Consider the following 24,640-nt stretch of genomic DNA (forward strand, 5'->3'; position numbering starts at 1 on the left):
AATTATATTCCTTGTACAATACAGTACAGTTGTTACAGGACGTTTTAAATTTGATTTGAACATTTTTCCAGTAAACAATGAAACAAAATGTATGCACCAATAATGACAAAACTGCCCAATTCAGAACATTTTTCCAGTAAACAATGAAACAAAATGCATGCACCAATAATGATAAAACTGCCCAGTTCAGAACATTTCCTTCAAAGTCATCTAAATAATTCCACATTAAAGAAATCTGTAACTAATGAAGAGGTTTGCTGCTAGCAAACACCTTTACATTTCACGGTTTCATCAAAAAATAAAGTGTATGTTGCCCCTGAGGAATAAATTGCCTACATTACATTAAAAAATGATAAGCTAGTAATATTGCAGTAGGAAATGGATGGCAAACTGATAACCAGTTCATAGTTAGTATCTTCACCAAAGAGGACATTCTCAGTAAAGCAGCATCCACCCCTTGTGGGAGTAGAACCCACAGCCTTCTACATCAAAAGCAAGTACACAACCTGTTGTGCTATTAACAATGCAAGCAGACTCAGCATAAGCAGCACTAAACTTCTCTTCCCCTGCAGCTCTCAACTCCTTGTAAAATCTATTCAATACTCAACTGCATCTCAACTTCACAGCACAAGAAATCTGGAAAAAGCCAAAATTTATTTGGGGGGGGGGTCAATATCCCAAATACCAGGGACACATTAAACATTGCTTGTATAATCTTGGAAAGTTGCTAGAATAAAATGCCGTGTTGCCACCATACATTTTACTGCCAAGGTCCCTGTGCAAAACAGTCAGAGCAACATACCACTACGCCAAATCAGCTGCTTTGTGAAAGAGATGAAGACTGAAACTTAAATGGCTATCATTCAGTGAATTCAGTTCTCACCATAGCTGTCAACCTCTTAGCACAAAACACCTGTGACAAACCCAGTAATGAGGGAATACAGCCCTCAAACATATTCAGTGAATTCAGTTCTTGCCATAGCTGTCAACCTTAGCACAAAAAACCTGGATGACGCCAATAATGGGAGAATACAGTCCCAAAAATAGGGACAAATTTCAAAATCTTATAAACTTAGAAAATTGCTAGAATAAAAGGTTTTGTGTTACTATGTATTTTCTGAAGAATATGAAGTCTGAAATTCAAATACCTGTCAATTTTACTTATTTAACATTTGTTAACCAGGAAAGTCTGACAGAACATAAACAATTTTCAGCAGAAGCCCAGGGAGAAATACTGCAGACACGTCTTTGTAAAATTGCAGGACACCAGAGCAAACCCACACAAATACAGGGAGGAGATGCAGACTCCACACAGAAGGCACCCCAGCCAAGAATCAAACCAGAGAACCTGTAGCTGTGAGGCAACAATGCTAGCACTGCACCATCAAATAGTTAAGGAAATAAACATTCAGAAACCTGAAGTTAAAAATTCAATTGCCTGTCAATTTTATTTAACATTTGTTAACCAGAACAGTCTGACTTGGAACAAAAAAACAATTTTCAGCAGAAGCCCGGGAAGAAATAATGCAGACACATCTTTGTAACATGGGAGGACACAAAAGCAAACCCACACAAACACAGGAAGAAGATGCAGACCCCACACAGAAGGCACCCCAGCCAACAATTAAACCTGAGAACATGTAGCTGTGAGGCAACAATGCTACCACTGCACCAATGCTACCACTGCACCATCAAATATCTAAGCATTTAAATATTTAGAAACCACAAATATTATGAGGAACAGAACAGATCAAATATGAGGCAAAAATCTGCAGATTTTTTTACAAATGGTGGTGGGTATAGAATTCAGGCCCTTACCACCTGCATACAAGGTACAGGTTTCAAGCCTGAAGTATTCCCTACCACACCACCATGAGTTTGCTCTAGCCACCAGTATATAGCAAATGGGGCATTGTATATATACACACACACACACACACACACACACACACACACACACACACACACACTCTCTCTCTAAGTAATAACTAAGACATCCTTCACACCATGAGATCTCCTTGACAGAAATAAATGTTTAGTAGGACTACTGTAGTACTGTTCTTCTTCTATGGAAGACTACCACATTCAACATCCAGTGTAGAATCTTGTCTAGTGCTAGTAATATCTTCAGTGAAAGGTTTGCAAAATTTGCAATGTCTGGTGAAGTTATGTCTTCAATTAGTGGTAGCAATCAAGGACCCTATTAATGACAAATGATTTAGGACAAAAGTAAAATGCCATTTTCCCTTTTTGCAAGAAAGCCATTTGACCTAGATAAAGGGAATTTTCTTATTTCTTACCTTATTTTCATTCTCATTTTGACTTTTTTTGTCTTCTCTCCAACTCACTTTTCTATAATGTCGTCTCCCTTGAATTAACTGTACCTGAGATCATGCTACTGAAGTTATATTTGAACAGTAGACTTGCAAGTGTAATTCTATAGTACTGGGACAAAATGGAGTCCCAATCCTCTTGAGCAGGCTATTTATTTTCTTTTCTTAGGAAACTCTCCTACTCTGACTACTACAAAAGCTTTTGTAGTATTAACATACAGCATTTAGCCATCTCATTGTTTGAAATGCTGACTAATGAAAGGCATGACACTACCAAACCTAATAAGCACTGGTAGTCCAACACTGTAGACTTTAACACTGAGATGTTAACATTAGCTGATCAGCCCGAAACAGCTTCCATTATAGAAAATCCAGTGCAGTCATTTGTAATAAGAGTAAAGAGTTGCTGCTAGTTACACAGCCAAAGTCGTCAATGGCTAGATTAGTTTAGGCCTCCTCAGGAAGATCAGTCACTCATGTTGTCAAAGTCATTATACTATTATACCTTATACTTATACCTTACACTTGTACACATTTACACCTTATCTTATACCCTTGAAAATTTACTGCACATAAGCAAGTCGAATTACATCAGAAATACTTGGTCTTTGGATCTAAACCTCCTCTTTAAAATTGACAGAATGTGCTGGAGGGAAAGGTGCACCTCACAGGGGATAGTGCTGCTTTGAAAATGACTCCCCATCCAAATAAGACAAAGTTCATCCCTGTCCATATTTTATGCACAAATTGGATCTATGGATGGGAAACAGAAAATTTACCCCAGGTCTGCTTCCTGTACTACAAATAGACAGAGGGTGCTCCTACATGCTTTATTCCATTTATGAGTTACCTCACATTATCTATGGCATGATCCCAGTTATTCTTAATAGGGATAATATATAATTATCGACCATGGGATGGTTACGGACAATCTCTAATCAAATGGGACAGGTTAATTTGAGCAGTAAAATGTAAATTGGCTAGGCTTAAAATGGGCCACAGTGGTGGCTGGCCACAACAGTTTTTAAACATGCTCATCATCTCAGTGGTCTCATCCAGTTGTGGGAATCAAATTTGCCTGCTGAGGATTTTAGTTTCACTCTACTTTTTTGTAGTCCCTGTGATATGACTATCCCTGCAACCTTGAGCAAACTCTTCCCACTTTCAGGTACAGTCACTTATTTTCACATTATTTTATTTGCTTGCCTACTTTTCTTAATTATGATGCCTACTAGGTATGGAAATTTTGGCAAGGATTCTGAAGAAATTTCTGAATTCTCCACTAGAAGGTATCTGTGTTTGTGCAATGGTAGAGACTGTAGTGGGTGAAGTGGTGGAAGAAAACACAGAGACAGAAATAATCATCATCATGGATTTGGATAAAGAAATGGTTTTCTACAAAAAAAAGTATGCCTGCAACTTGGCATTGTCCCAAATCAACCTGAGTTTGGAAACAGACTGTATACAGCAATATAATGGGAAACAGCACCAGTGAAAAAATGCCATCACTTGTAACTCTCAACAATAGAAATCAAGGACCTTAGTGAAACAGAGGGTGTTGTGTAGGTGTTTACAGCATGTTCTAGTGAATCCTCAATTGTTTTGGAGACTGCTGTGGGGATGTCCTAGCCTGAGATGATAACCTCTGAAAGGGACTCTAGCTATTGTAGCATGCAACAAGCCATCTGATGAAGTAGCTATCAACAGGAAAAAAGTTAGAAGCAGAAACATTTTTATCACAGTTTTATTAACCTTCAGAGGTGGCCCCTATGGATTGGTACAACTTCTGGAATAATGTAATAAAACCTGGAAATATAAATACAGCAGTCACAACCTTCTGGTACATTTTTTAAGAGAAATTTCATATGACATCAGCTTTGAAAAAGAATAAGTGTTAGTTTGGTTGTGCAAAGCATTTAAAAAAAAATAGGAAGGATACGTGGAACAATTTTTGTTTGAAAAAATTACATTTGAACAAGAAACATTTCAGTGTAGATAATTGCTTGAAATGCTTTCTTTGATACATAAGGCTGTTGTTAAATTAAACAAACTGTGCACACAGAATTTTCAATGGCATAAAATTTAAAGCAGATGGACTTTAGACTAGGGTGGAAAGGGGAAATCAATTTGTGTGATATGGGTGCTACTTTTGAAAAATCAATCATTTATCAATAATATCACATGCTTAATGCATTGTGCAGGCCAGCCAAATATGCATTTTGTCTGCAGAGGTAGCAGTCATCAATACACATTTAGTCTGTGGGCACATAGGTCATACAAAGAAAGGAATTGTAAAGAAATGTGCAAGACCTGTGGGGAGGTCATTAGATCATTTTTTGGTTTGACCGTTTTAAAAAGAAACGGGCAACTGAAGGAGTCATACTGGGAGATAGTACTGACATTAAAAGTGGAAAGAAATGTTGAAGAAAATACTATTGTGCAAAATGGAACTACAAAAATTTTTAGAAGGCTATTTACTTTGGTTGCAGGACATAGTACCGAAAGGACACTAAACAATCTATAGTCTTTTGAAAATAAGACACGTTACAAGAATATAGCCCTTAAAATGTAGATGTTTCTGCAAACACATCTTCTGTTAAAAAAATGAGTAATCCAAAGGAAGAAGGAAAAATAACAAGGACAAGCATTTAAAACATTAACAGCTTAACAATGAATATAAAAAAGCAACATTTAAAGTTTTCAGAGACAGCAAAAGAATGGTTTAGAAAACAATTTTTGATATTTATTTTTTGCAGTTTGTTAGGATGGCATCTGAAATGGAGAGGGGCAAAAATGAAAGGTTTTATACAGTCTATAAGGCACTTATTCTGAGCAGAGAGATAATGTTATGAAATATAACCACTCCCAAATATGTTAAAACATGTAACAATTAAAATAAGGATGAAAGAACCAGGAGGCCAAGATGCACTGGCATAAATAAAGGGCAAAAGTAGAGATTCATTAATGTATGTGTACCTGTTCTGCAACTAAAGAGTGAATTTACAGCAAGTTCTGAGACCTTTATTATAGTGGAAATACCTTTCCATGTAGGAATTAGAGGAGAATTTAACAGTGATCTAGATGGGGAAGATAGAAAAGAAAAACGCACCTGATATACATGTTAATTTTGGACATAAAACTGTTTAAAGAATTTGAGTTAGCATCTCATGGTACTGCAAATTATATGTACAATAAAGGAATATGTAAAACACAAGCACATTCTATGCATAAATAGAATTCAAAGAATGTTCTAGTAACCTCAAAATATATCAAGTATTCACCACACACAGCTCTCTTAAGGTGCTTAGAGGGGAAACAGAAAATGCACAAAAGATTGACACAGTTTGTGTTTACAATAGTTGCTCTGCATTTTGGTAAAGTTGAGAAAAAGTCCACATGTACAATGTTTGGCTACTTTTTATGGGAAGTACAGATGTCTAAAATCTTATCATAACAGCTGATGTCCTACTTTTCACTGTTGCAGTATTCCTAACAAAAGGATCTCCTCCCAAGGTTAGCCCAATGTATGGCCAGCATACCACAGCCTTTAGTACTTACAAGCATTGCACATTACATGTATGCTGCCCTTGCAAGGTGTTGGGCATTAAGATGATCTACGGATGCACACATTCAGACTTTAAAAAGCCCCAGCAGGAACACAATGTCTCTAGGGTCAAGGAAGAAAATCTACATTCAGAATGAGAAAAGGAAGAAGAGCCCCTTGGCCAGGAGGGTAACAGATAACATGCTAGATTACAGCAGGCAGGAGGGAGGGAATGAGCAAATACTGCAAAAGTGAAGAGAAGGACATCTACTATTACGGTAAGATTTTACACAACTGTACTATGCTCTTCCATATCACTGCGTGCAGTATTCCTAACTTAAGGGAGAGTGCAAAAGCTCAACAGGAAACCTGAGAGGAAAATGACCCTGAAGACCCTCCAGAAACCCACTTAGGACAGCCTTGGCAAAGCTAACTCTAGCCCTGGAAACAACACCCAACTTGTAATGTTTAGTGAAGGTATGAACAGAATGTGACGCCCGTGCCCTGGCCCAGCAGTCAAGGAGCCTCAATCCTTATCACTAACACCAGTGAGGGGCATCCATATAGGGAAAGGATAATAAATACACCCACAGTAAAGTACAATTTCCCTTAAGAGCACAGAGATTACAGTCAGTCTGGGGCTGGTTTCTCTCTTTCTCTCCAGGTCCCAAATATGACTCCCCACTTGCACAGCTATAGGGTCCAGATCTCAGCCAGCTGGGCAAGCTAAAACCTCCAGCACCCTCTCTGTCCAACCAGTGCTTTGTGTCCCTGCCCAAGTAGCTGACATACACACACACTTTGAGACAAGAGTTTATACAACCACATAGACACTCTTGGGGAAGGCTGGCACAGGTTCTCCAGCTGTGCCCCTTTTACCCAGACTATATGGTAGAAATCACTGCCACCACCTAGCTAGTATTTACCAGCTACTCAAAGGCCCTTAAAAGGGTATCCAATTATTACTGTGCATTATTATCCAAATGGTAAGTGCAACCTAACAGTTGACACTTATTTGGAGTGACTTGGTACAGCCTCACTATATACATGCAATGCACTCTTAGAGATTAAATTATCTCTACACAAAACAGCCGCAGCTGAAAGGTTTAAAAATATTTAATAATAAATAATAAAAACACAAAAAATATTTCTTACTACACAGTGCCAGTCAAGAGTTCAGAGATAACAGAGAAATACTTAAAATAATACAGTAGAAAAGTTCTAACATCAACACAGAAAAACACTTAGTCTAATCTTCCTAATTCCTAGCTATTTCAAAGAGAAAACACAGTTCTAAATAACTTATATATAGAACAGGCAGAGGGTTGAGTTGAATGTTCTCAAGACAAAATGCTCAGAGCTCTCTGATTCTCTCCTTTAAATTGATAATACAGTGGTGCTTCACATGACATCATTCTTCACACTTCTCTGGTGTTACCAGGCTAACAGAAACATTTACATCCTTTACACCTGGTCAGAAACCAGAGCAGTAAAGGACATTTATACATGCAAATTCTAGCCATTAACTCTGGTCTTAAAACAATAGGCAGGAAGCCTCTCTCTAGACATATTGGCTACAAATTTTAACATCAAAGACTGTCATAAAATGCTTGACTTGGTTTTCTTACAGCACAGTGCACTATTGTTACATTTTTGCAGTTCAATATCCAATACAGTCTTTTCACATTTAAGAGAACAAGCCTGTGGCTTACATTAATATTTACAAATGACAGAATTATCTACAAAATTCTATCTGGCTAGGCTGACAGCCTTCATCTATCTTCACGCAGAAGACCAAGTAGCAGCTTCGAGGATAAAATTGATATCCAGCACCTTGAAAAAAGCACCAGAGCTGGCAATAGCCCTGGTAGAATGAGCCTTTACAGTTGAGGAAAGAGATTTACCATGAAAGGAACAGCAAAAAGAAATGGCCTTAAAAATCCAGGAAGAGAAGGCTTGCTTAGAAACAGCCACACTTAAAGACCTAGATTCAAATGAAACAAAAAGGTGCGCAGATATTTGAACAACCTTAGTTCTATACAAATAATATCTGAGCCGTCTATAAAGATCCAAGGTGTGAAGAACCTTCTCACTAACAGACTGCAGAGAAGGAAAAAAGGGACAACTCTTTGAGCACATTGGGCATAAAAGAATGATTAGTATGAAGACACACCCTGTTTCTGTGAAAAACCAAAAAATGAGGACAGCCATGAGAGCCTAAAGCTTAGACACTCTCTTAGGTGAAGTGAGAGCCAAAAGAAGAAGAATTAATGTTGCAAGGAAGCAGAAGCAGCAGGCTCAAAAGGAGCCCAAGTCAATTTTCATGAAAAAAAATGGAGGTCCCAGGAAGGTGGAACTGGCTTACTGGGAGGCCTGATATGAAGGATGCCATTAAGAAATTACTTGACCTCATATCTAGAGGCCAGTGGAGGATCTAACAGAAGACAAGCAAAAATTGCTGACAGGTGAGCTTTAACTGAAGAATATGGTAACCCAGCATGGAGCAGATCACACAAATAAGACAGGACCATATGAACCTGCAAAGACAGAGGATCCTGATTTCAGGAGAGGCACCAGACAAAAAATAATTTCCATTTGCACACATATCATTTCCTGAAACTACAAGCAAATAACAAACCAAATGAAGGAAGACCACAGAAAGGCACAGGTGTAACCAGCAATGAGAAATTTTAATGAAATAAAGTGCTTTTTGTCCTACCCACTAGTAGGACTTCTTCAGATCTGAAGAAGTCCTACCAGTGGGTAGGACGCAAAGCTCTTTATTTCATTAAAACTTCTCACTGCTGGTTGCACCTGTGCCTTTCTGTGGTCTTTCTACATATGATTTCCTGGTAGTGGGTTTTCTGGCCTCCTGCAGGACTCAAAGCACATCCTCAGAAAAGAGGTGCCTAACAGGGATCAAAACTCTATCATCCACAGTATCAGTTAAAGAGTGGACAACTGAGGATGGAGAGCAGACCCCCTTGTGTGAGAAGGTCCACCTAATGAGGTAACACCTGGCCAAATAAGAAAGGAGGAGGAACCAATACTGTCTGGGCCAACAGGGAGTCTTGCCTGAGCTTGTGCAGGACTCTTGGAAACAGAGGAAGGGAAGGTAAGGCATAAAGAAATATCCAATTCCGGGGAAAAGACAGGGTGTCCACTTTCCAAGCCAGAGGACCTGGGACTCAAACAGAATAAAGGAAGTTGTCTGCTCAGAGGGGAGGCAAAAAGATCTACCTGAGGAATACCTCACCAATGGACAATGTCCAGGAACACATCTCTGTAAAGCATCTATTATTGAGCTTGTTTGCTGGACCTGCTCAAAGAGTCTGCCTCTACATTGTGCTCTGAGGGAATGTAAACTGCCTGAAGAGATGTCTGTTACTTGAGCTAGTCTGCAAAGATAAGACCTTGCACCCCCTTGCTTGTTGACATACCACATCACTGTGGTGTTGTCTGTGAAAATTTTGAGGAGCCCGGGAAGAAAGAGGGAGTGAAAAGACTGAAGAGCTAGAAGCAGGGCCCTCATCTCTTTTATATTGATGTGGTCTGACCTCTAATGAGGAGAACCAGAAACACTGAACCTTAAGAAAGTCAAAGTAGGGCCCCTATTCCCCTGTTTGAGGTGTCAGTAAAGAGCTCTTGAGTCACGGCTGGAAAGGAAGCCATGGGTTGAGAGTGATGATGAGTCCACCACTGAAGTTCAAGCTTGAGACAAGGGAAGAAGATGACTGAGAAGCCCAGGAGGTGGTAATGTTGAAGTTAAACAGACTAGACATATCACTGTATCTTTTCTCATATGGACATGGCCAGAGGAAGCATGGAAATGGTGGAGGTCATAAACCTGAGGACAGTAAGAAGTCCCTGGCTGTGACTGACTCCAGATAAAGAAGAGACTAGAAAAAGGCAATAACAGCTGGGTCTCTGGGGCAGGCAGTGATGTCAGCATGGGAACAGTCTGGATCTTGCAACCAAGGAAAGTATGATCTTGAGAAGGGGTTAGAGCTGATTTTTGAAAGTTTATGGTGAACCCCAGACTCTGCAACAGGGAAATAGTAAACTGGAGATCTTGAATCAGGGTCATTGGGGGGGGGGGGGCTTGAATGTGCAGATCGTCTGGATAAGGAAATATCTGAACTCCTCTCATCCTGCAAAAAGCAATGACAGGAATGAATCATATGGTGAATACCCTTGGCGCAATAGGCAGGTGAAAGGGCAAATAAGAAAACTGAAAATGCAAGGAAGAAACAGAAAAATGTAGACATTCCCTGAAAAGGGGATGGATAGGGATATAAAGGTAGGCATCATTGAGATCCAGACAGACCAGAAAGGTCTGGGAATGAAAAAGCAATAAGGTCTACAAAGGCAATATCTGAAAAGAAAGAATCTTGATAAAGGTGTTGAGCTAAGAAATATCCAGAATTGGTCTTCAAGTGCCCTCCTTATTGGGAACCAGAAAGATTCTGGAATAAAAACCCTCCCTCCCTCCTGGGGTATGGCCTGAATGGTGCCCTGGGCCAAAAGAGAATGAAGCACATTTGGGAAAAAAGGAAGCTGCTCCCAAGGAGGTTAAGGGATGCCCAAAAAGGGAGGAAGGGATTTCCAACCCATGAAGTACCACTGGCAGATGATAACAGAAACCAGGAAGGCACAGGAAAAGATGAAGGGACAAAACAATTTGGCCGTAATGTCATTAGGGAGAGCCTGATGACAAAGCTATGAGTAACACCTCATAACAGCAGAGATGGAGGGTGATGCTAGGCAACTTCAGAGGTGGAACCCAATATGGAAAGGCCAGAATCCTTCCTCTCAGAGTCAAGAAGATCAGAAATACCCTGAGAAAGCTGAGGAAAGATGGCTAAAACCTATCTAGTCATATGATTATGGTAGTTAATGGCCCTAACAGATAAGGTAACAAGCAGTATAAACCTTCTTGACCAGACACTCCATGGCCCAACTATCCTTGTCTGAAGTTAGCAACCTTGGTAGAAGGTAATAGTCTGAAGGGCCTCCAAGGATGAAGAGACAGAAACTACAGAAAGATCAGAAGGGCATTTATACAAAAATATACATTTATTAGGTACCTTGTAAAATCTGTCAAGTTTCTTGGGAGCTTGGGGCTGACAATCAGGGGTAATACAGGCTGTTGAAAAGGTATCCATGAGGGCATCCAAAATAGAGGGGACAGCAGAAGGTTTGAAGGAGCTCATAATACCTTTTCTTTACAGCAATCCCACTTAAAACATTCCATCATATGGTTAACAGCATCCCCAAAAAATAGTTCTTCTAAAGGAGAATCTGGACTAACAAAATCTTCTTCCTCCAAACCATAATCCAAGATGGAAGCAATTTGGGAAGAGTAGGCTAAGGACTCTTCCTCAGAGTCCTGATCTTCAACAGAGGAATCCATTTCCCTATCTCTATTAAAAGGCATGGAAGACCAGGAAGGTGTAGGCACAGACACCCTTTGATGAGGTTTTAAAGCAATTAAACATTAAACAACCCCTGAGTAAAATCCTGCTATTCATGTTTGGTATCCTTAGCTGCAGGGGAAATATGCTTGGTTTTCTGTTTCTTTTTCTATGGGACATCCACCTGAAACACTCTGGGGGGGGGTGTCAGACCCTTGGCGACACTCAGTAAGTGTAGGAGGGATCTCCAGTCTCCTCCCTCACTGAAATCTGTAGAATCCCCCTCAGTCCCACAGATTTAATTAGCCGAGGTTTCCCCTCAATGTCTGGGGCAGATGTTTGTAAAGCCTCCAAGGATGTGTGACAAATTGATTCCATGCTGACCTCCACTCACAGCAGAGGAATTTGAAGCACCCACTGGATGATCCTCTGAGCTTTCACTAGTCTTGAGAGACGCATTTGGAGGAGGCTGGACAGCAGGCATATCGAACCTAAGATTTTTGCAATTTCCTTGGCATACGACTGTAACCTCGGGGTGGGAAGACTCCGCCATAGCAACTTGAGCCAACAGCTTAAGTCACTGATTTTCAAAGTAAACAGATAAGGAGGTGAGAGAACTACACAGGATTTTTGGGACACAACTTGGCAGATAGAGTACTGTGTATGGTCATAGAAAGCACTCAAACAAAGGAGGCACTGGTCATGACAATTTTTGTGGGGAATCTGCCTCCCACACTGATATTTTTCCTTTCTGGTTGACATGAAATCAATACTACAAGAAAAAAAAAAGATAAGGAGAAACCCCAATGGGGTACTTATCTGAAAAAAAATGTATCAGTAACCAACACAGAAGAAAGGTGTTTAGAACAACATTCAATGATGGCATTCAGACTGGTGGCAAAGAAGTTCTGAATGTGCGTGTCTGTATGTCACCTTTACACCCAATTCCTTGTGCTGGGAGCGTACGTGTAGGTACTAAAGGCTTTGGTATACTTGCTGAATGTTGGGCTACCCTTGGCAAGGGATGCCTAACATTAGGAATACTACATCAGTGATATGGAAGGATATCTAAATAAGTCTCTAGTATCCCCAGGACAGCAGCATCCATACCAACATAACAACCTTCTAAGCACAGCTGGGGACAGTCAGGTGTTCAAAAATTCACAAAGTAGGAAGCATTATTCAAGGTAATTTTTACAATAATCAGCAAAAGGGACTTAGGTGAACAATGTTATAACCTCATTTGACAACTCCTTTATTACTGCATGCTTAACTGAAATCACTTATTATCATGTATACATACAAACATCACTGCAACCCTAAATGTTTGATGCTAATGTTATTTCAAGGTGACAGTGAGCAATTATAACAAACTAAAACTGAGAAAAGACTGGCTTTGCAGTTCCCAGAAGATGTTACATTTAAATTACTTAGTACTGGAGAATTATAATCAGATGCACAACAACTAAAATATAGAGACAGACAAGATGTGAAAAAAGAAGCACCAGCTAAAGGACTCTAGTGTGGGTTAAAATGTAAACATCTGCTGTGCACATCTGTTCAAGAGTGACTATTACAATGGCAGTCAGAGCCTCCTCGCATTGATATCTAACAGAAATGAGGAAAATGTACTAGTGAGTCCTGAAGTGAAACATCTAAAACATGCCTCCTACATGGAATTCAGCATGTATGGTGACAAATTGTTCTGAGAAACATGAATCTGATGGGCACATATTGAAATGTTGTGACTTCTTCTGACACAATGGATAATCTGCACCCTATAGAATTTGTGAATTATTACAAAGTACTAAAGAAGGTAAAAAACAAAATGTTAAAGACATCAGGCATGAAAAATTCTTACCTGAAGGATGTATCCACGTACATAGTCACGTAGGGTCCATCCAAGGCCATGAAGGATGTGCAGTACTTCTTCTTGTTTGAGAACACTGAAAAGACGGTCAAGGAGAATCTTGAGTCGCACAGGTACTGCTTGGGTACCATACAACATGAGGCTGCTAATGTCAAACACCACATTGGACTGTACAATCTCCACCTGTGTTGGGTGGTATAGGTGCTGGGTACTGAGTTTGTCCAATGCTGATGAAAGAGCAAGAAACCAAGGGAAAAAAAAGACACAAAAATACAAAGTTATTCTCTGGTTGCGATGGCTAACATTTAAAAAAAAAAACAGTGACAAACTTCTTTAGAGAGGCTGATTAGTACAAGTACGCAATGATTCTGCTAAACATTACAAGAAAATAAACTCAACTGAGAAAATGTCATGGATATTTAGTTATCAGTGTGGCCCTGCTGAAGAAATTATAGCTGCTGTTTTCTCACATTAAATACTCATAATGTATTTAATAATACAACATTCATTTTACCATCCATCGCAAAAAAGGGGGGACTCACACACGCATGCAGAAAGGTCTAAACAGTCCTTGGTAATGATCTTTGCCACTGATACTTCCTCTTGCACTGTTTCATCATCATCAGGCTTCTGCTTCAAATCCTGATGCAAACCTAGGACCAAAACACCTGGGCTGCTCCCAAGCACACACTACAGACCAAGGTCCTCCCCTATCTCTGCTCCCGTGATTTCATACTACTGGCTGAAGATGTAGTACCACTAATTGTCAAAAAAAAGAAATGAAAATGAAATAGGGAAAAGACTATCACTACTAAAAGGTCGAGGGTTGACATAATGGTTTATTTGTTCACCTTGTAAAACGAAGGTGCAGGGTTTGGCTCTCACCTTAGATGGAAACTGACTAGACTTAAAATGTAGCCTAGCTAACTTTTGGTAGGTTATAGAGGTTTGCAGCCATACATATGTATACCAAGGGTGCAGAGGCCATTGTGGAGGGCTACAAACATGGAAAGTAGTAGCAGTGTTAATGGCAGAGAATAGGATGAGCTTTTGATTTTCTGAATTTAGGCTGTTTGGCATTATTTGACCACTAAAAACCTACATTAAGAAGGCCCTCCTGCACCCTTGTGGCAGAAGTGTGCAGCCCAGGACCCATATGAGGTGGGGACTGCTGGAAAAAAAAGCTCAGTTTTGAGCTTTCCTATTCATTAAGTTGTGTTAAAACTGTTTAACTTCGCTTGTGTTTAAGCCCCACATTTGTGCACAGCTGCAAGGTTTAGTGCTGCCATGTATAGATGTAAATGCTTAGAAACACAATTCTCCCTTGATACCTGCTACAAAGCTCTCCTTAGTTCCATTGCCTCTCTCTGCACAATGCAACTGCACATTGCTACCTAGTGAGCAACTCAGTTGCACATTCTGATGCATTGATGCAGTCAGTTCCACCCTTAGCCTTCTCCAGAATAGCCAACTGTTAGTCTCACAAGCAAATCCTGGTCCATCTAGCCCATCCCTACTAGTTACTATAATATATACCTGCCATAATGGATGGACAGTTTCCCACCATTTCTCCAGCCAGCCTGATTAACATGGGCATCCTGAGGCAATGTTGCCTCATATATACTGACAACCACTTGACCTAAAGTGAACAAACACAGCATGTGACAGAAGCAACTATACCATGAAATTAAGATCAGTCCTCTCACATAATATACAAGACATATTACAGGTTGTCAGCACACAGCTCCCCTCTCACACAAGATAAGGTAAAGACACATAAACCCAAAAATATGGTAGTTCTCACTAAGAGCCTACCAAAAGACCAGAGACTTCCCATGTGCAAACTTACATATACTGGTACACAAACAGAATCCACCACTACACAACACACATATCAGTGTCTCAACAATTAAGCTCCTAAGGTAAAATACCTCAAAACTTAATATTCTGGTCATAGGCGACATAATCTTGAGACCCATAGATGTCCTGATCACCAGTCTGAACAAGAAGAAGGTCACAGTCAGCTGCCTGTCAGGTGCCAGTATCCGTCAAATCATGCACTCACCCAAGTCGCAGAGCAACAAGTACTGTCATGACTTTTTCATAGCACATGTTGGCGTGAATGACTTGACATGTACCTCTCTGGACTATATGAAGGCAGACATGACTGAACTCTCAGACTGTGTCCCAGACAGGTAAGTCCCTAGCCCTAAGCAGCGTTCTACCTTTACCTAGGATGATGTCACAATACAGACAAAAAATGATTGATTTCAATAATTGGCTTAGTTTCTGGTGTCACACCAGGGGGATGCAGTATCTATGCAGAGGAATATACAAATTCCCTATACAGCCACTTAAACAAATGAATTGACTCGGCTGTACCCAACAGGAACAAAACCAGGTCTTCCCAAAAAAGAAAAAGCCACCCTGGTGGACTAAGTATAAATAAGTGATACAACAAAAGAAAGGAAATGATATCCATGAACAGGAGGCAGCTTATTCAACAGAGGAAGAATACCCTCCACAGCTTAAACAAGCAAATCAGACATCTTGTAGGGCTAGCTACAAGTCCAAATTAGCATCCCTAGCTAAAGACAATCATAAGGCATTCTTTAGCTACATCCAAAACTTAAAAGGGATAGCCCATTTGTGTGCTGAACTAATTTATGCTGAACCTGAGGAAACTGTCAACCTGATGGCAGACAGATTTGGCAATAACCTCACCCCCTGTCTCCACCAGACATACCCCAAAGCATTCCTGACACCAGTCCTCTACTGAGTATCTCCAAACAACAGGTCATACAAGCACTCTCAATGGCCAAAAACATGGCCTCTATGGGATCAGGCTGCTTATTAAACAATCTAAATCAAGACCTAGTGGAACCACTCGGCACTCTCTTTAACCATGGCCTGAGAACTGGATTTGTCCCAGCAGAGTGGAGAACAACAACAGTAATCCCGTTGCATAAAGGGAGTCCATCAACTGACCCTGGGAACTACTGAACCATAAGCCTAACCAATCTTATCTGCAAGGCCATGGAAAGAATCATCATGGACTTTATCCACAAGGACATACATGACTTTCAAACCCTTGACCTGATCCAGTTTGGTTTTGTCAAGGATATTATCTTTGTTTATTAAACCTACTGGATTTCTTTGTGAATGTCACCAAAGCCCTGGATGACGGCAAAACACTACATAGTGCCTATCTTGATTTAGCCAAGGCCTTTGACACAATCCCACATTCAGGTATCAGAGAGAAACTCTTTCACCTGGGGATTAACCCATGCATTGCTAGATGGGTAGCAAACTGGCTCACCAACAGAATGCACACTGACAAAGTTGGGGAGTCCCCCAGTAGACCAGTTACCAGTGAGGTACCACAAGGATCTGTGATGAGCCCCTACTGTTTGGAATCTATTTCTCTGAAGTCCAGGCAAATGTAGATGGCCTGTGGCTTACCAGATTTGCAGATGACTGTAAACTGGGTGCAATCAGAGTCCCCCAACGATGTTAACATATTACAGAAAGGGCTGACACAGACAAATAATTGCTGCCAAACTCATGGAATAAAACAATGCAAAAAATGCCTCAATATCCCCTTTGGCAAAGTAGCAGCTCCTACTAATTATGATATAGCCTAAGCTCAGACTCAGTGGTGTGAAACTTGGGAACACAGGTTGACAGCAATCTAAACTTCGATCAACATGTGTACATAGTGGTACGAAAAGCATTCTATATTGAGCATTTCATAAGTAAGGACATCACATCCAAGGCCAGGGAGGTTATAGCTCCACTGTACACAACCTTCATCAGACCACTAACTGAGTACAATTCTCCCTTCTGTCTGCACTTCACCAGACATCTGCAGCAACTGGAAAGACCACAGAGGTTTCTAAACAAGAGAATCCAGGACCACCAAAACATGACATACATGGAAAGACTGAAAGCCCTGTCACTACACTCTGTATCATACAGGCTGCTGAAAGGCGACCTGTGCCTGGCCTACGGAGCAGTCTCAGACCCTGCCCTAATGGAAATGCTGCGCATCCGCAAATCAAACGGGACAAGACTAACTCACTCCAATGATCTAAACCTAGCCTGTGACATTAACACAACATGATGGAGAGACAGACATCTTCCAGAGATTGCCAGTACCCTGGAATAAGCTCCCACTCCATGTGAGGCAGTGCTTCTGAATGACCTTATTCAAGTGTAATCTTGACAACTGGATGGGTGACCGTAAATTCACCCCAGGGGTGGCACCTATGTCCCTCATGGAGATGGGCAGTCGGTGCTGATCACAGAATTGCCCTGCTAACAACGACCATCTAACTATGGTCAATAAGGGTACTCATGTTATTACATGGGTAGGCTTGTAAAGGTCCTAGGGCCATTAAACTAATAACCTCCTTTGAATCTATGAACTACTGTACACTGCCAATGGATTGCAATTTTCATTCTCACATCACACACATGCCATTGTAAAGCACCTACAAAAAATGATCACTTGGAGGGTTACAGCAATCATTAAACCAAATGTCCTTTCTCAGTAGTGTACAACCAAGTCTGAATATTGTGAATTATTATACAGAAGGGTACTGCTGAAGAAGTGGAAGAAGAACCATGGGTAAATATTCACAGCAACAGGGATAATTTTTCAAATAACCATATGTTATTTTAATCAGATTTTTCAAAGTTGGTATCTACTGACACCAAGCTAGTTAGGAAACTGTTATCTTACAGTCACAGTGAAAGCACAAAGTGAATAAAAACCTCATGCCATTCATAAGTGCCAGCTATCCTGGAGACTAAAGATGCATGACATCCATGAAGTAAATTTATCTGGCATTTGCATTTTTCAGAAAAAATAAAAAAGTTTCCATCTCTAACAAACACCCAAGGTAAGAATCTACTCACGTAAAACAGTACGTTTTTTAAAATAATCCACTTGTGTAAAACAGCTTAATTTTTATCTCTATTAAGAATACCAGCCACCATGTGGAAATATTTTTTTCATTATTACGGTAAGAAATAACAGGTAGATAAAGCATTCTGTTCATGAAGTCATTTTCTTTTACTTTTGAAAACATGCAACTGTACTTAAGGTAACCACAATGAAGATAAGCCAGGAAACATTAAGAGTAAAACACACATGCACACACTTTAATCTGGAAAAAAAAATCTTTCCGCACATTACAGGCTTACTTTTTTTTTTACTTTTTACTATTAGGAAGCCTGCATTAAAAAAAAAAAAAAAAAAAGAAAGATGCATGCAAAAATGTACAACTCTACTTGAGCTGCACTGCTACAGGATGATAATAATAGCAATAGCAAAAAAGAATTCTCTGAATGAAACCTTTCATTAATTTTATTTTCTATGATCTTTTTCCCAAGCTGAAAAATTCAGATTGCCACTAGGTTTATGTAGCCAACAGCAGTACTGCACCTTGTTCACAGACTGTGCTGTCTGCAGTTTTCTTTCTGCTAGAAAAAAAAAAAACTTTGAACCCTTTCCAGCTTTGACACAATGCTTCTCCAGTTAATAACTATCAAGTTTCCCCTTGTCTCCTGTCTTCTTTTCTTTCTGAGGCAATTGCGTACTCAGCACCCCGAGATAATAACATACATCCATAAGATAAAAGCAGTGACATTAATGTAATTGTCTGCCTTTCTCTCTCTCTTTAGCTTGATCTTTTTTCCTGCCGTTTTGACTGCCTGTGTGACACCTGTTTTTGTCTCCTCTGATCCTACGACAGGTTTTCCGCTGACAAGGTTTTTGCCTGACAGAGATTCTGCCAGACATGAATATAATAAAATATGAAGAAATGCTTGTCAGAGTTTCTGCCAGTGTGCAGATGAAATAAATAATTTTCATGACAGGTATATACATTTATATCTAAAAAAAGGTCCTGCGACTGTCGCTCATTGCCTGTTAGGAACAAGGTTCATCTTGCCAACTCCTGTGAGCAAAACAGGTGCGTTCTTTTTAAATTTTTTTTTTTTTTGGTCTCACACATGATAAAAAACTTAAGTAACAAACATACTATTGAGAAAGAAGGAATGGATAAATGAAAAGCCCTACTGTTGAGAAACAAGAATGGAAAATAACCTACTGCCATTTAATATTTGATGTATGCACGATAACATCAGATTTTCCCAAGTGTCATCCTGCTGTACTTTTTTTTTGTTATTTAATCTGCCCTGGAAATTAAAGAGACACTTTTTCTGGCCTGGCAAGGACCGAATAGAAAATGTTTCAAACTCACCCATGACTGTAAAGTATGATGTATACAATATACACACCAATAGGATTCCCAACATTTACATTGCAAAAATGTATCTCAGTGAAAAATTAACTGTAGTACAGTAACAAGATTTTTAAGGTTCTGGGAAATGAGATTCACTGGCTGCCTATCTTATCTGATGTTAATAAAAAGCTATTAGTGTTTCACAAACTTGTATTAATTTAGTGTAGCATCCAGTCATCCTGTTTTGGCCTGTCCCTCTCATTATCTCTCTCACTTTTTGTCTCTTCTGTCCAAATCATTTTTGTAAGTCAGCACCATTAACAGCAAACTGCAAGCCTCCTAACTTCACATGTACTCAGTCTGCTGTAGAGATTTTAACAACTGTAATACAGTTCAGACACCACTACTGTTTTAATTATTATTATTACCAGAAAATGCACTGCTGCTCTTCTCAATAATTACAGCTGCTTTATGATGAAATCACAGCAATACAGCCATATAAAGGTAGAAAGGAAACCAAGCTTAACCTGTCTCCCCTTTACTCAGAGTCAAAAGACAAACGCATGCAAATGCAACTCATTTACTTGTGATTCTTAGCAGTTCAACAAATGGAAAAATCTGACGTTTTTGTTAAGTATACAGATGTCATGAATTCCATGAAAACAATGCGCCGGTCTTTTATGCCTGCCAGATAATATCAGTACCTCCTACAAAAAGTAAGCCTCCCAGTACTACTGTTGGAATTTTATTTCCTGATCTTTAAGGTTCTTCCTAGTCGTCTATAGCAGACATGAATGACTTTCGACTGATTTTGACTGAAAAAGACAACTAATACCTGCTGTACGATACCAACTGTGATAGTTTATTATGTCAGTCTCTTTTACATAAAAGCAGATTTTACAATTATCTCATCTCTTTCAAGTTTCTGCCCCTGTAGATCCAACATTTTTTATGGGCTCTTTCCATGACCTTTGTCTTAAATAATTTTTCTGCACTGAAGACAGCAGAACCATTGCAGTATGTTAAAAAGGCTCCAAGCATAAATGTGTTACCTCTGCTTTCATGCTACATCATCTGATGACTTTGCACAACTCCATTCATACACTGCTTGTTCCATTTTTGACAGTCAACTGTTTGCAGCAATACTGCTTTCTCCTTGAACTATTTTATATTGCTGTAATGAATGCATGTGTCTTACTTCATCTGTATGATACATATCTTTTCTTTTTCCTAATGCACTTACATAACTTGTATAAGTGCTGTAACACCCACGTCTCATTCTAGAAAACATTCTCACTTTGTTTCTATTTCCCTTACATATTTAAAAGACCGACACTTTGGTGAACTGTAAGCTTCTGGCAAATATATATGTTTTATTTATCTTTGTTGACCAGGTTAATCCCACTAGGCTACTACCCTCTTTTCAGGAGAGATCCAAGATGGTATTTCACTACTAGGGGACATTTGACCAGGACACCAAGGAACACTTTTCAAGAAGTGTCTTGTGATCTTTTACATCCACCTAAGCTACCATCAACTCAGGTAGATGGAGTCTCGGTTTAACATCTTATCCGAAGGACATCACACTTAGAAGTGCAGTATTTTGTGCAACTATATATGGACATATATTCTGAAATACACTACGTTCTGATTTCACAACCAGATGTGTGCATGTCTGAATGTGTATGTCTGTTCATCTTAGTGTGATGGTCTTTCCAGGAATAAGAACTACCATCTATTTATGGCCACACAACACAATTTCTTTAATCATAGCATGGTATTCTCTTTACCTATTTTATAATATGCTGCAAATGTCAAACTGTTCCTACTTTAACTGTTCTTCCGACAATATTTATTTCAATTTGATAACTGGAGTAGAACAATGATCCCCAGTGGACATTTTCAGGTACAGGCCAGGTAAAACAAAATAACAAAAGAAAATATAATTTAATAAGGAGACTAATAAAAGTGAAATGGAATGCAGAGTAAAAGACACAACTGAACAATTAAATAATAAATGAATAACACAGTCAAAGTCTATGGTTCTATGTATAAAGAAAACACTATATTTTTGCATACTTTAATTTAATTAGTGATATTATTCAGTATTTTCCTTCCCCGACAACACTTAAGACCATAAACTTGTTTCCCAATACTGAATTATACTATATTATATAAATGGAAAGAAAAATGTGTGTGTGGACATAATTAAGTTTATTCACTATGCTGTGAATCACTATGCTGTGAACCTCACATTTTGTTCCGGTCACTTAATACATCCAAGGGAAAACTGATGACTCCACAGCATAGAGGAATGTGACCCTGATTATTCCCCAGATGACCAGGTGCTGGGGGAGCTAGCAAAGTGAGGAATGAGTCACCAAAAACATCATCAGTGCTTTGGGGAGATGGTCTTGGGATACCACTCTTCAGGAGTGACACCTAGTGTAGCTAAAAAGCAGTTCCCAAGAAGCATGCTCTCACAACAGATCAGGCACCTATTAGGGTGGTAAGAGAGGGAGTGCACATGGATGCAAACACACACACACACGCATGCATACACACACACACACACACACACACACACACACACACACACACACACACACACGCATGCTCACACCCTCTCTCTAGATCCTGTGTGACTTCACAATATGTCTCATATAAGCTCTTTAGTAAAAGGAAAAAAACAGGGTGCAGGAAAAAGCCAAGCAACCAAAGATGAATGTCAGTCATCACTCAACTCTTGCCTCATAGACAATGGTTATGACCAGTAGGAATGGAGAACAAGGGATCAATGCAGAGATGGATTTGGGAGAATGACTGGGTAGAGAAAAACACAATAAGTATATTTAACAAAATGAGTGAGTGTCAAAAGGTTAAAAATCAGGAGTTTAAGCCTGGAAAATCCTGTGAATTGCAAAATGCTGGCCATGTGCCATTAAGTAAACCTGGGACCTCCAAAGGACTCATCTTTACATACTTTATCTCCAGCATGTCATATTAAGTACAGCAGAATATGAAAATTAATCACATTATTGTTCCTGCCTATATTAAAAAAAAAAGAGAGACTTGCGTTTTTCTGCAATCCATTTCCAGCTCAGCATTCTTTTTGTCATCATATTTTCGTACATTTATTTGACTGAATAATATTCAGTATTTACTTCAACTTTTAAATGTTACAAGCACAGCTCATGCTTTCTGCCGAGTCCTACATGTGTCCATCATGTCATGAGCATGTGTGAGATGCAGACTTTTAAAACAGACCAGCAATTAGAATGATTCCTCCTTATAATTCAGATTGTCATTCCCAGTTTGAACTCCACTACCTTAACTTCAAATGCAAAAGTGTCACCGTTATGGAAGCTGGTTGGACAGTCAGGTTTAGCAGTCGCAAGAAGAAAGAGCATTGAAGTGCAAGCATCCAAATCAAGTTAAAGCTGCCTCAGCCCAATCTGTAACTCCAGCCTTGTCTGATTGGCTAACACACCAAGCTGAGCTACCAGTCACAAATTGGATCACAGCTTCAAATGCACCTCAATAACTCATCATTGTTGAAGTTTGTATTTCAGTGACCTGTGCCCAACAAGTGCTGTGATAGACTCACGGCTCAGCCCACCCATACCTATGAACTGTATTTAGAGGGCAGACAGAGAATGATGAAATAATGAAGAGCATAAGAAGGATGGGTGAGACATTAAGTCATTCACCTCACTACTACCTTCTAGGGTATTTTCTCTTAACCCCTACAGTTCCTTATGTCATGCTAATATCATTTGTAGAGGGCTTCCTTATACCAGCTGATGATATGAAAATGTGAAAGGGCTAGTTATAAGGAACAGATGATACTAGGGTGCATAGCACTGAAGACATTAACACTTGTTTTATTATGCATACTTTCATACTGATATTAAGATTTTCACAAGTGAATGAACTACATGCTTTTGAGGGCACAGTGTGAAATGTCATGGTAGGAAAGAAGAAAAATATACTACCAATGTAAATGCATAATGCACTTTACTGGAGGTATTGCTGGATGTCTGTTAGAGTTTATCAAACTATGCAAAGAAATACAAGCACCAGGGCTGCAGCAGCAATGTTTTTTATTGAAGTTTTTTTAATAACTCGATGGCTGCCACTGCCAACCAGTCTGTAGACAGTAAGTATTTTGAAGAGTCTGTATGTTTGTTTATGTGTGTGTGCATGTGTGTGCTGTGCATGCAAGGGAATGCAATGACATCAATGAAGTTGAACTAAATTACTATAGTAATTATGTATTTATTCATTAATTTGATCACATTTTTGAGGTGTAAATAGGCAATAAAGTGGCTGCAATTTGTGGGCACATCTGTTTGCCTGTGTACATGACTGTAACAGTTTGCAGTGTATGGTTCTGATTGGAGTAAGATGAAATACAGTATTGTGGCAATGTTGCTATTATGTATTCATTCACTTCATTGCAATCAGGAATCAGAGGTGTACACTCAGTCTTATAAGTTGCTGTAACTGGTTGATTCAAGTGTGTGGGTGTCTATGTGTGTGGGGATGGGAAGATGGCATGCTACTAACAATAGTAAACTGAAGTAAATTACTGAAGCCATTAGTTATGTATTTATTCATTTATTTGATCACAATCAAACATCTGAAGTGTACATGTCCACAAAGGATCTATAAGAGCTGAATGAGGGCTATCTGTGTATCTGGCTTTAGAGAACTAAAGTGCATTTGTGTGAAGCAAGTTGGAATACTTTACTGTGGCTACTACTTGTGTGGCACAAATCTGAAATTGACTAGTGGTAATTATTTTTATCACAATTATGCATTTAATGTGCATGCAGTAAACAAAGCAGCTACATTGTAGGGTACAAGGGCTCTCTGAGAATGAAAAGGATTGACCTTATTGCCATTTGACAATGTTAAACAGCCATTCTTCTGGATTTGCAGGACTAAAGTGTATTTCAGTGAAAAGTCGGAATACATTACTGTGGCTACTGTTTGTATGAAAAATGTCTGAATTACTTTACTGTACCACATCACTATTGTTATACTTTAACTGCTAAAAATAAAAACCTAGCATTATGCTTGCACTCTGTATAGAATGGTCCCTCAGTTTTTCTTAACTGTGAACTTGGCAAGATGATTGTAGATTGACATCCCAGCTGCTTTTTTTTAAATGCAACATTTTTTTAATTCTGTTGTAAAGACGTGTTTTTTCTCTATGGTCATCC

At 39.3% G+C, this 24,640-nt stretch overlaps 1 protein-coding gene across 1 annotated transcript in view; it reads right to left on the reverse strand.

Annotated features, from left to right (window-relative positions):
- The window catches only part of BNC2 (basonuclin 2), a 2,846,732-nt gene that overhangs the window by 474,279 nt on the left and 2,347,813 nt on the right, over positions 1 to 24,640 (reverse strand). The window contains exon 4 of the mRNA XM_044061291.1: positions 13,153 to 13,388. Coding sequence (XP_043917226.1) covers positions 13,153 to 13,388 — 236 coding nt within the window. The remainder of the gene's footprint in view (positions 1 to 13,152; positions 13,389 to 24,640) is intronic.

Source organism: Protopterus annectens, chromosome 2.part0 (assembly GCF_019279795.1).
Source record: "Protopterus annectens isolate FY-2018-M chromosome 2.part0, PAN1.0, whole genome shotgun sequence".
NCBI classification, from domain to species: domain Eukaryota; kingdom Metazoa; phylum Chordata; order Ceratodontiformes; family Protopteridae; genus Protopterus; species Protopterus annectens.